The sequence below is a fragment of the Silene latifolia genome, chromosome Y (assembly GCF_048544455.1).
Source record: "Silene latifolia isolate original U9 population chromosome Y, ASM4854445v1, whole genome shotgun sequence".
Classification (NCBI taxonomy): Eukaryota; Viridiplantae; Streptophyta; class Magnoliopsida; order Caryophyllales; family Caryophyllaceae; genus Silene; species Silene latifolia.
Window position 1 is genome coordinate 277,649,261 of NC_133538.1, and position 14,526 is coordinate 277,663,786.

The 14,526-nt window shown below is 38.7% G+C and overlaps 1 protein-coding gene across 1 annotated transcript; it reads right to left on the minus strand.

Moving 5' to 3' along the window:
- Positions 1 to 1,693: 1,693 nt before the first annotated feature.
- LOC141630756 (uncharacterized) lies at positions 1,694 to 2,491 on the minus strand. The gene has a single exon (XM_074443515.1). The coding sequence runs from the start codon at positions 2,489 to 2,491 to the stop codon at positions 1,694 to 1,696; it is 798 nt and encodes a 265-aa protein (XP_074299616.1).
- Positions 2,492 to 14,526: the final 12,035 nt, after the last annotated feature.

Here is a 14,526-nt window from a genome sequence, read left to right on the forward strand (position 1 = left end):
GAGTTATCAGCTCATTAAGGCGATTACAGACCAAAACAAATACAATGTAATTCAGTTCACTTTGTGGCGTTCAATGTTGTCAGTACAATCCACATGAAAAACAAAATATATAATAAAACGATGAAGTTATAAATAGTATATGAAATAGATAATGTATCAAATCCATAATCAACTACTACAACTCAGGAACACGTTTAATTCCCATGGAAATAACGCGCCCTTCATGCTTATCATAATTCAACGGTTTAGTGAGAGGATCCGCGATGTTATCATCCGAAGCTATCTTGTCAATCACTATCTCTTCTTGCTCCACGTAATCACGGATCAGGTGAGCTTTTCGATGTACATGTCTAGATTTGTTGTTAGACTTAGGCTCCTTAGCCTGGAAGATGGCACCTCTATTGTCACAATAGATGGTGATTGGGTCATTCGAACTAGGAACTACCGTAAGTCCTTGTAAGAATTGACGTATCCATATAGCTTTCTTTGCTGCTTCCGAAGCGGCATAGTACTCGGATTCAGTGGTAGAATCTGCTACAACATCCTGTTTGGAACTCTTGCAGCTAACCGCAGCACCATTAAGAGTGAAGACGAACCCGGACTGAGATTTTGAATCATCTCGATCCGTTTGGAAGCTAGCATCTGCGTAACCGATTGCGCATAACTTAGTATCTCCTCCATAAGTCAATACCCTATCCTTAGTCCTCCGTAGGTACTTAAGGATGTTTTTATGACTATCCGTGTGTTTCACCTGGATTCTTTTGGTACCGACTCGTCATACTCAATGCATATGCCACGTCTGGACGTGTGCATATCATGGCATATATGATGGATCCTATTGCAGATGCATAAGGAACATGACTCATGCGCTCAATCCCTTCAGGCGTCGTGGGTGACTGAGACTTGCTCAACTGCATCCCAGACGTCATTGGAAGGTTCCCCTTCTTGGAGTTGGTCATGCTGAACCTTTCAAGAATCTTATCCAAATAAGACTCCTGACTCAATGATAACGTCCGTCGTGATCTATCTCGGTAGATACGGATTCCCAATATGTGTTGTACCTCACCCAGATCTTTCATCTGGAAATGGTTCTTCAACCATCCTTTAACCGAAGATAAGAGAGGAATGTCATTCCCAATCAAGAGTATGTCATCAACATACAATATCAAGAAAACAATCTTGCTCCCACTCGACTTGATATACAAGCATGGTTCCTCGACCGATCGAGTGAAACCATACTCTTTTATCACCTGGTCGAAGCGATGATTCCAACTCCGAGAAGCTTGCTTAAGTTCATAAATGGAACGCTTAAGCTTGCACACTTTCTTAGGATTCTCAGGATCTATGAAACCTTCGGGTTGCACCATGTACAACTCTTCCTCCATATATATATTTTTTTTGGGTAAAGGTAAGCTTCTCATTAAAATCAAAAGTATCCCATACAATTACATATTACTCTTTCATACATACTCATCATTTTTAGTGTTGGCTAATATAGGCAATCCAAGCTAAAGCACTAGCATTTCTACTGTTAAACTGTAACTGTCCTACGCGCATTTTCACCTCATTCTTGACCCGTTGCGAGAATACATTGGTCTGCGACAAAACCATCCACCTTTGACATTTCGTACATTCCGGATATTATACATAATGTCTGGCTAAAATCACCGCTATAATCTTCTTCCCGCAAGCACTATGATCTCGCATCCGAACCCACCACTGAATCACCCACCGAACTTGGCAACTCAATCAGACACCAGTTAGCAATTAAATCTCTGCATCTTTGACTAAAAGCACATGAGAAGAAGAGATGCTCATGAGACTCTTCATGTAATCCACACAGAAAACACAGGTTACTCTGAATAATGTGCATTCTAAGCAGTCTATCCTGAGTTGTTAATCTATGATGAGCAATCAACCAACAAAGAAAAGCCTGTTTAGGAATGATCCACTGATTTAGCACCCATGGATACCACGTCACCTTGTCCATATCTGGTTTCAGCAACTGATACCCTATCTTGCTGTTATAATGATCTATATCTGCTCTGAAAATGTAATCCTTGAGTAAATGCTTGACCTGGCATATTTTACGCCAAGCCCAGCTACTATTAACTCCTGGTTCATACTCTTCCCAGTTGGAGTTCTTGATGTAGATGGCATGTACCCATTTGACCCATAGGTGGTCAGTCTTTTGAGCCACCCACCAAGCATATTTACCTATGGCCGCAAGATTCCAAGCATGAAAATCTCTGATCCCTAGGCCCCTCTGCTTTCTTGCTCTGCAAACTGTTTCCCAAGAAACCAGCATTGGGCTCTCCTTGCTATCATTACCATACCACAAGAAAGATCTGCAAATAGCCTCTAGTTTGCCAATGACAGTTTTGGGGAGGATAAAAATCCTAGCCCAATAACTGTGCAAGGAACTGAGTACAGCCTTTATCAATATCAGTCGTCCAGCATAAGAAAGCTTCCTCTTCCTCCATATAACCATTTAAGAAGGCGGTTTTCACATCCATTTGCCAAATTTCATAGTCATGAAAAGCGGCAATCGCTAAGATAATCCGAATGGAACGCAACATAACTACGAGTGCAAAAATTTCATCATAATGAAAACCGTGCACTTGAGTGAAACCTTTTGCCACTAGTCGTGCCTTATAGGTATCTGGTTGCCCGTCTACAGAACGCTTTATTTTGTAAAGCCATTTGCGCTGTAGAGGTTTTACCTTATTAGGTAAATCAACTAGATCTCATACGTCATTCTCATACATGGAGTCCATCTCGGATTGCATGGCTTTAAGCCATAGCTTTGAGTCGGAACAGGTCATGGCACCTTTATAGGTAGCGGGTTCATTACTCTCTAGGAGTAAAACATCACTCTCCTCGACCATACCAATGTATCTGTCCGGAGGATTAGAGACTCTACCCGACCTCCTAGGTTCCTGAGGAATATTAACCGTATCATCAGTTGGAGGAACAACTTGCTCCATCTGTTCGTTGGTTGTTGGTTCTGGAATCTCCGACAGCTCGAAGGTTCTATTACTTGTCTTGTTCTCGAGAAATTCTTTCTCTAAGAACGTCGCACTAGCCGCAACAAAAACTCGATGTTCGGTAGGCGAATAGAAGTAATGACCAAATATTCCTTTTGGATAACCAATAAAGTATGTCTTGACCGATCGCGGGCCGAGCTTATCCTCGTGTCTCCACTTGACATAAGCCTCGCAGCCCCAAACCCGAATAAAGGACAAGTTAGGGACCGTTCCCTTCCACATTTCATATGGAGTCTTGTCGACAGCTGTAACACCCCCATACTCCAAGTGCCTTACCAGGACCACTCAGGTATGAGGATGTCACCATCTCGGTTACCCGAGGCATGATAATCATAAGACAATGAAGAAACATACTTTATTAAATAAGTTTAAGTGATTACATTACAAAACCAACTGTAAGCAAAATACAACCGTCCTCAAACTATAAACCAACTGAAAGGAACTGTTCTAATAAAACACGGCGGAAGACTAAAGACTCGATATGTGATGACTCCATCCCAGCCTAGATCCCACGCGTATCCAAGATATACTGTCACAAAATCGCCACCACCCCGAATGGATCACCACAGTTTTTAAAACATTTAAACGGGGTCAAGATTAATCACACAACTTATATATATATATATATATCAATAATAAGACAAACAGACAAAATTTGAACTGTCGCACACACACACACACCACCAACCAATCCCCATCATCTCAATATCGATCGTCCTTTGGACCCGACCGCCGATGTGGGGGACGCATGCTGTTCCCACCTAAGCCTCGCTCATCGTACGAGCGATAACCCTGTCCCATTAATGTGCACATCCCCTTTCGTGGCGGGTTCCACGAAGGGCGAAACTAGGGCGTGAGATCACTCCCGCAAGTGACCCCACTCAGCCGAGAACGCATCTCGAGAACCATCAACAAACACAACCACAATCACAAACACAATCATAATCATCATATCAAACAACTAACTACAAAGACATCACCAATATCCCATTATGGGACTAAATGCGAGTAGGAAATCCTACCGGAAAGCACAACAAATGCAGACGGTATCTACAAATTTTGTATCAAAAAGCCTCTTCTACGAACCCTCCTCCTATCATATAACACATAGAGACTACACATCACATACTACACACAAAACCCCCAATCTCTAAATTAGGGTTTAACCAAACTTAACAAAACACTATAAAAATTATATTAAAAGCTTACCCTCGACGCAAGGAATCCAACGACACGAAAAACGACAAGAACCGACCGTCTGAACTCCGGGAATTGCTAAGAATGCGATTAGGAAGATGAATCGATCGCTTTCTCTCTTAAACAGGGTTTTAGGTTTTGCAAAAGTGATTTAAAACAATGACGAATATGTTTAAATACCTTAATCGCATAATTAACAAAACCCGAGAAAACTCCCCGTAAAACCGGACACTCGATCGAGTACCCAAGGTACTCGATCGAGTACCCCCTTACTCGATCGAGTGCCTAAGGCTACTTGATAGAGTACCCCCTTACTCTATCGAGTACCTAAGGCTACTTGATAGAGTACCCCCTTACTCTATCGAGTACCTAAGGCTACTTGATAGAGTACCCTACAGGTCAGAAACTTTTCTAAAACGCAACTTACCCTTACTCGACAGAGTAAGGCCTACTCGATAGAGTACCCCAAGACTTATAAATACGGAGTATTACAGTCTTCCCTCCTTAAAAAGAACTTCGTCCCCGAAGTTCAACCCATACTCAAAAACAACCATACTAACTTGACCCGGACACAACAACATAACTAAGAACTCAACAACTCGACCAAACATAAAACATGAACTCTTAACACCCACTCCACCAACTATGTTTACTTCCTTAACATGACTCACGATATCGTATCCACCACATATATATCTCTCACGACACCAACTTCATACATAACCAACCACCATCCACTAACACTGCTAGCTCCATAATATCATCCACTATCAAATCCAAAATCAAGACACTCCTAGACATCAAACGGAATGTTACATTCTACCACCCTTAAAAGGAACTTCGTCCTCGAAGTTTACTCGGACTCATAACATCATCCTTCAACCTGTCAACACTATATAAAATATTCCCACACACGAAGCATCACACTACTACAAGCACGGCCATGGCCTTTTATAAGTATTGTCCACAAAACAAATCCCTCCTTTACGCTACGCTAACACTCTACTTCCAATTATATTACCGCATGCACCACCATGAAACTCTCTTTTATTGCATCCTACTCCTCTTAAGACAAATGTTACGTCCTCGTAACTCACTAATACTAAACCCTTAGCTATATTATCTCATTATCCTCATCACCACCATATGTCAAAGATAACTGCCTATAACCTCATTTCCATAATCACTCCTATTTCTCAAGGCTCTCTTACTTCAACAGTTCTCATACTTCAAATCAATCTGCACACCCCTAACCTATACCATAAGGCTCGTAGCAAAATCACCATACTAACTCTCCATTATCACTGCAAACCAACATACCTTGCTATGTAAAGCACTTATCTTCCAGAAGCATAACTCCCGATCCACACTCGTTACTTATACTCACACTAGATCCTCAAGTTCTTTCCTTCATTACCGCAAAACTCATACATAATTTAATATGACACTAATTCCCCCAACACCCTACACTCACTGTCCCAACAAAAGATTATGAACTACCCGCCGCTTTGGATCATTACAACACATGTTCCACGAATCATTTTCCATTACCATGTCTACTAAAGCCTTATCTAGAACAAGATCAAAATTATCAGAACAACCTCTCATAACCGTGTGTCCCATCAATAGAACATCACTATACCATGACAACAACGAAAACATATTCAACTCTATTTCATATCATACTCTACCTCATTCTTAACTTAACCTGGTAAAGAAAACATCAATAAGCAAGACAATTGTCTACATGTTCAACCAAAACTCACAAAGAACAACAAAGAAACAAAACAACAATCTATGTATAATCTGGTATGCACTTTCGAAAACTCGTATCATATCATCCCGCCTACTCCACCACAACCGGTGACGGCATCACAACACCGCCACCAACAGCCACACCGTAGTGCGAAAATACCCGCATCACAACACTAAATATCGAGCCCGGATCACCACCCGAGGCACCACAACCACATCGATAGACATCACAACTACATACAATTCCATAAATACTGACTCGGAAATAACCTTTCGGACAAGAAAACTTACTCAAATCCACTTTACTCAATCACAACGCAACATATTATATGAATAAACAGATAAGCATCTCATGAACATCATCTCTACCATTTCATGGAATAAACATGTGTTATTAATACACATAAAATTATAACTAGCCATGTCAAATTAATCAAATTATTACCTTTTTGGATATCATTCAATTAAACTACCGTATCCAACATATATATTACAGAACATTCATAAAACAGCTTTATAATTATCACACCATACCACTTCTTGTGAGGTCAGAACCTCACACAAACATTTACACATATCATAGACCCGTAATCACAACCAACTAGTCAATCCTGACCACGTAAGTTACCACTCAACAAAGGTTACCGTTGTCCGAGCTTAACTCGCATGCCCCTCATCACATTCTTCCATTCGCATCACCAAAGACCTTCGCCATACATAACCATACAGCTAACACTCATTATGAGAAACCACCTCCTAAGACTATGTCTTATACTTCCTGACAACCATACTTTTATCAATTCAGTCTTTACAAAATCAGCCTCTTTAGAATTGCCAGTTTTCTAATATACCCTTAACCTTAACCACTAGTCAAAGACCATAACACTACCCTTTGTCCAGGACATCAAACCTCTTCACTCATCTCTAAACATCATGATTTCTTTTCTATCTTTGGTTAACATCCCAAACAACGAACATCGAATCCATGAACAAAATTACCTCAACATTCTTCCCAATATTTTCCTTAATTGAATCATCATCCATTTTTCCACCAAAATCTCATATCATGCAGATATTCTACTAACTTCTTACTTTCCTTAATTTCTCGAAACTCATTATTAAACATGTTGTCCTGAAGCTCCCATATAACCATTAACTAACATCCTCATGATAATATCACATATTTCGATGATTCCTTATCTTTATATCACATAACTCCGGTGAATATTTTTCTCAGCTTACTTTTATCCTTCTTTTCTCTTTACACTCAATAATACCAATTAATAGTTCAACTCCTTATTCCTTCTAGCTAACTCTTTAGAAATCCAGTTACCCTTTCGTTGCTCCAAAACTCAAATTCCATTATTTTCTACCGACATCATCCCACTCTTTCTTACCATGGATCTTCTCTTATTATGCTATCACTCACACTTGCCACTAATCTATCCATAGAATCAACGTTTAATGTTCAAACAATTGCATCTCCCTTTTTACATCTCTAGAAATCATAATTCATTTAATACCGTTAATTACCCAAGGAAATCACACAGTAGTTTCGTCTCTCGATTAACACAAATTTCCAAACTCAGTCACTACCTGCAAATCCACGTCGCGACATGTCCCATTAAGTTCGCTATATACCACTATTTCCAAACGACCTTTCATTACATATGTTCTTACTCAACACTATTTCTAACCATCTCCCTCCATAATTTATTATACATCTCAGGTTGCTACTATCCACATCCTTTCTTTCAATCTTTTCATTCTCACGTTCCTTAAACTTACATCATGCCTTGCCCACATTCACTTACATTTTCATTACTCAACATACAATCATGTCACTCATCTCGTCTCACACAACATGCTCTATGCCTCAATTAAGTCTTACTAATCCCAACACATATAAATCATGTCCTCCCCACCGAACTCATACTCATCATAGGTGCCACTCTTTACACCACAAAATTGGGTAACTTACGCGTCAAGACCAACATACATGTAAAACAATGCATAAAGAAGCAAAATAACGCCTTTGAATTAAACATAATATGCAACGAAGTCAAAAGATAAACATATGACCCAAAATAGGGGTCACTAGATCAATAGCCACTCGATCGAGTAAGGGACTTACTCGATCGAGTAGGTGAAGATCAGAAGCACGTAAAACAAATCACCAGGGCTACTCGATCGAGTAACTAAGGTACTCGATCGAGTGCCCCCTTACTCGATCGAGTACCAAGGATACTCGATCGAGTACCCCAATTCTCAGCACTGTCCAGTTTTCGTAAAACAGTCATAACTCACTCATTTCTTGGTCGTTTTGGACGTGTGACCTATCGTTAGAATCGTAAAAGAACAAGCTATCACCTCCAATTGGAATCACATTAAAATCATTTACGCATCTCAAGTTATAACAGTTTAAAGACAACTTTGTCTGAATCGACGACATAATTATTTGATTTTTACTTCCAAACAACTTAAACAACAACCAAGTTAAACGAAAACAACCCAAAACTCATAAAACCAGTATTCATAATCATATGTTACTATTTTCAAAAGCCAAACAACAACATTCATCATGCACTTAGCTTATCTAACTTGCCAATTATGACTTACTCACATGTTTTTATTCTATCACTTTTCGTAAACAAAATCACAAATACATGACATCAAGTCCCCTATTCAAATGTTACTACCACGATGATTCATCTTTTCCACTAATTCATCCATCATACCACATATTTATCCACCATATACGTTCAACATATTCACCCAGCACATGTTCAATTCATACAACATACTACTACATAAATACACACAGCACACAATAAGCACATAACGATCCCGACACATATCCCATGGTGACCGGTTCAAAATTGTAGGGCGAGTTCGCGACTTTAGGACGTCTCCCAAGTCTTTGCATTAGCTCCTACAACCTTTACCCGGGTTCATTTTAATTGACTCCCTAGATTCATTAGATTCATTGGTTACGGGTTTCGGGATCGTCGCTCTGATACCATTTGTAACACCCCCATACTCCAAGTGCCTTACCGGGACCACTCAGGTATGAGGATGTCACCATCTCGGTTACCCGAGGCATGATAATCATAAGACAATGAAGAAACATACTTTATTAAATAAGTTTAAGTGATTACATTACAAAACCAACTGTAAGCAAAATACAACTGTCCTCAAACTATAAACCAACTGAAAGGAACTGTTCTAATAAACACAGCGGAAGACTAAAGACTCTGATATGTGATGACTCCATCCCAGACTAGATCCCACGCGTATCCAAGATATACCGCTAAGCAATCGCTCACCACCCCGAATGGATCACCACATTTTTAAAACATTTAAACGGGTCAAGTACTAATCACACAACTTATATATATATATATCAATAATAAGACAAACAGACAATTTGAATCGTCGCACACACACACACACCACCAACCAATCCCCATCATCTCAATCGATCGTCCACTTTGGACCAGCCCGCACGAGGGGGACCGCAGCCGTTCCCACCTAAGCCCCGCTCATCGTACGAGCGATAACCCTGTCCCATTAATGTGCACATCCCCTTTCGTGGCGGGTTCCACGAAGGGCGAAACTAGGGCGTGAGATCACTCCCGCAAGTGACCCCACTCAGCCGAGAACGCATCTCGAGAACCATCAACAAACACAACCACAATCACAAACACAATCATAATCATCATATCAAACAACTAACTACAGCACATCACCAATATCCCATTATGGGACTAATACTGAGTAGGAAATCCTACCTGGAAAGCACAACAAGCAGACGGTATCTACAGCTGTATCAAAAAGCCTCTTCTACGAACCCTCCTCCTATCATATAACACATAGAGACTACACATCACATACTACACACAAAACCCCCAATCTCTAAATTAGGGTTTAACCAAACTTAACAAAACACTATAAAAATTATATTAAAAGCTTACCCTCGACGCAAGGAATCCAACGACACGAAAAACGACAAGAACCGACCGTCTGAACTCCGGGAATTGCTAAGAATGCGATTAGGAAGATGAACTGACTGCTTTCTCTCTTAAACAGGGTTTTAGGTTTTGCAAAAGTGATTTAAAACAATGACGAATATGTTTAAATACCTTAATCGCATAATTAACAAAACCCGAGAAAACTCCCCGAAAAAAACCAGGACACTCGATCGAGTACCCAAGGTACTCGATCGAGTACCCCCTTACTCGATCGAGTGCCTAAGGCTACTTGATAGAGTACCCCCTTACTCTATCGAGTACCTAAGGCTACTTGATAGAGTACCCCCTTACTCTATCGAGTACCTAAGGCTACTTGATAGAGTACCCTACAGGTCAGAAACTTTTCTAAAACGCAACTTACCCTTACTCGACAGAGTAAGGCCTACTCGATAGAGTACCCCAAGACTTATAAATACGGAGTATTACAACAGCTTTAGTCGGACTTCGATTAAGTATAAGAGCAGCTGACAGAAGAGCAAAACCCCAAAATGAATCAGGTACTACCGTGTGACTCATCATGCATCGAACCATATCAAGTAAGGTTCGATTTCTCCGTTCGAACACACCATTTAATTGAGGTGTTCCAGGTGGAGTTAACTGTAAAACGATTCCACAGTCTTTAAGGTGTTGATCAAACTCATTTGAAAGATATTCGCCACCCCGATATGAACGAAGTGCTTTAACCTTTCTACCCAGTTGGTTCTCAACCTTGTTCTGGTATTCCTTGAATTTCTCAAAGGACTCACTTTTATACTTCATCAACTAGACATATCCGTATCTACTCAAATCGTCCGTGAAAGTGATAAAATATCTATAGCCATCTCTAGCGGTAATTGACATAGGTCCACAAACATTAGTATGTATGAGTCCTAATAGGTCACTAGCGTGCATTCCAACACCTTTGAAGGAAATTCGAGTCATTTTGCCGATAAGACATGATTTACACGTGCAAAATGTAGAAAAATCGAATGCGGGAATAGTCCCATTATCGACGAGTTTCTTTACACGTTTTTCATTTATGTGTCCCATTCGACAATGCCATAGATATGTTTGATCTTTGTCACCAACCTTTAATTTCTTATTATTCACGTGTAATATTTCCATGGTTTGATCTAAGATGTAAATTCCATTCATGGAAACTGCTTTGCCATAAATCATTTCATTGAAAGAGAAAATACAGCTATTATCCTTTATTAAAAATGAAAAACCGTCCTTATCAAGTACGGAGACTGAAATAATGTTCTTAGACAAACTGGGTACATAGTGTGATTATATAAAAATAACTCAAAACCACTAGGGAGTTGGATTACGTATGTTCCCTTCGAGACTGCAGCAACTCTAGCTCCATTCCCGACTCGCAGTTCCACATCACCCTTTCCGAGAGGTGTGATGTTTTTAGGCCTGTAAATGATTACAGATGAGAACCACAACCAGTATCAAGTATCCAAGTTCCGAAACTTGCATGGTTAATCTCAATTATATGAATATAAGATGACATACCAACAGGAACGACGCGGCCTGCTTTTATGTCCTCACGGTACACGGGACAGTTCCTCCTCCAATGTCCAGTCTTGTGACAATGGTGGCACTCAATGTCACCGCTCTTGCTCTTTGCCTTGCCCTGTGAGCCACTAGTCTCACCAGGCCCACTCTTACCGTTTCCTGGCTTCTTGAATTTTGGCTTATCTACAGTTAGGTCGCCTGGAGCTTTGCCCTTACCCTTATTCTTGATGGAAATCATGAGAACATCCTGCTTCATGCTCCCACTCAATTTCATATCCTTCTCGGTCTGTACGAGAAGTGAGTGTAGCTCATGAGGACTTTTCTTCAAGTTATTCATGTAGTAATTCGCCCTTAAAAGGGCAAAACTATCATGAAGTGAATGAAGCATACGGTCAATGACTATGCTCTCACTGATTTTGCAATCAAGCGCCTCCAATTTCTCGACATTCTCAATCATGTTAAGAATGTGTGGGCTAACCGGTTGGCCCTTCTGGAGTTTCGCATCAAAGAAGCGACAGGTATGCTCATAAGTAACAATTCTTGGTGCTTTTGAGAACTTGTTAGTGAGCATGGTGAAAATCTTGTTTGCACCTTGGGCAATGAAGCGTCTCTGCAAATTGGTTTCCATTGCAAAGATGAGTACGTTCTTTATCGCACCCGCTTCCATGACGAAATCACTATAAGCAAGTGACTCGTTAACTCCTGCATTGGGGCCTGAGTTTACCAGTATTGGCTCAGTTAAGTACTTGAGATACCGTCAGCAATGGCAGCATTCCGTAGTGCTGCCTCCCAGTCCGCAAAGTTGGACCCATCATTTTTCAATCGTGTGAATTGATTCATGTTGTCCATAAAAACTTTAAGCCAGGACTCGCGTCCAAGTGTGGCACTCGGCATTGGGATTTCGTTATTTCCGGCCATTTGTTGTGACAGTATTATCAAAATAAACGTATTCTACATTTCAAAAAGAAGAATAAAAATAATAAGCATATGCATCGTTATGATTTAAGTCTTAATGCAAAACTGTTATAAGCGAAGACTCAAGCATTTATACAATTGACCTCCCTCAAGAATTATATAAATGATCCCAAGACTCAATTATCGGTAAATTGATAAGACAACCTTTTGGCTAATTCTACTGTTAGAATTCTTGGTCGATAAATTTCTGTAAATTCTATCTTTAGTCCATCATAGTCACGAGAAACTCTTCGGACTATAATGTTGAGATAAACTAAGTCAACACAAACTACTTACCCAACGTAGAAGGGGTCATATTATGCCTACCGACGAAGAAGGGATTCATAGTTTGCCCTTATAAAGACTAGTCTCAATTTCCGTTTTAGTGGAAGATCCCATCAACTTTATTTTAATTCATTTTAAGTGAACTAATATCTAGCATGCGTGAATGAATAAACTAAGGTGATGGCTTAAACTGAGTGACACCTGTATGTCAATTAAAACTAACATTCAATCTATATGAGTCAATTTTCATGCATTTTAGTAGGTGGTTTGGTTTTAGGCGGAAAATGATGCACTAACTAGCATGTGAATGAAAAGCAATAAGAACGGTAAAACGTAAAACAAAATAAAGTCCTAGTGTGGCCTATCTACCAAAAAGAACATTAAATACAATTTTGGAATCCATCCTTGGACCCGAGAAGCTTGTCTTGATATTCCATCTTGGTCCATGTAGCGGGAGTGAGCTCCAATCTCCATCTTTAGTCTTCTCAAAAATTACAATTTAAAATTACATAATAAACCTATTTACATTCTAATTTCAAAACCGTAATAAATAAAGAAAATCAAACGGAGATACGAGATCTCAAATTACATTAAAATTATGTTTCCATCATTACGAAAACATAATTTAACTAAGGCCACACTAGGTATTACAAATTACAACCGATTGCAAAAATACGTAAATAAATCCATTCAACTAATAAAAATGCATCAACTAAAAATTAAACATGCAAGACATAATTCCTTAATTATGTAGATTAATTTCCCAAACCACCTATTTAAATGATCAAATTAAGTGACAATTCCTCAATTACTCACATTAATTTCAATCTTAATTCATATTAATCTTGTAATATGAATTTAGTCCAACATTATTTTAAACTTCTTTAAAATAATTAGGTATCTAAAAATTGTGAACTGTTTCACAATAAACAATCATACATTATAAAAGTAATGTATAATTATAATTGGCCAAAACAAAATTATGGACTCGACATTCCAGAAATGCGAAAAAAAAACAGAATTTTTTTTTTCTTGTCTCGGCTTTTACAAAAAAAAAACATAATTTTTTTTTCTTTACCTGTTCTCGGCAAACAGCTAGAAAAAAAACAAAACAGATTTTTTTTCTCCTTTTGTGCATTCGGCACAAATCCTAAAAATGACAAAAAAAAAAAATTTCCACGGCATTCAGTCGTCCCAAATCTCGAAATTTTTTTTTTATGTGGACAAAAAGTTTAATGTTGCTAATATAACATGATTGACATAAAATTATCTATTAATTTAACCATGGATTCAAGCTTTATGATTCAATCTTAACCTCTTAAAATGAATATCCAAATTATGAGAAAATCGATTATCCGCATATATGATTCATCATAATTGATATGAACATGATTAAATTAATTTCTATGCCAAAACTATATAGCAAAAACAATTTATCAACAATGAAACAATTTCCATTTACATTTTAATTTAAACCTCATTAAATCAAACATCTACAAATTCATCATATAATCATTTTAACTTATTAAAATAACAAAATGAACGAATCAAAATGGAAATAATCATCAAACAAAAGGAAAAACAAATCGGCAAAAAAAAAAAAAAACACGGCTAAAAAAAATTTCTGCCGAAATAATTTGTTTTTTCTTTCAAATTTTGTTTAAATTCAATTATGAAAATCACAAAAATAATTTCGTGGCCTTGGCTTTGATACCACTTGTAGGAAATATCGGTATACTTCCATTAACATTATA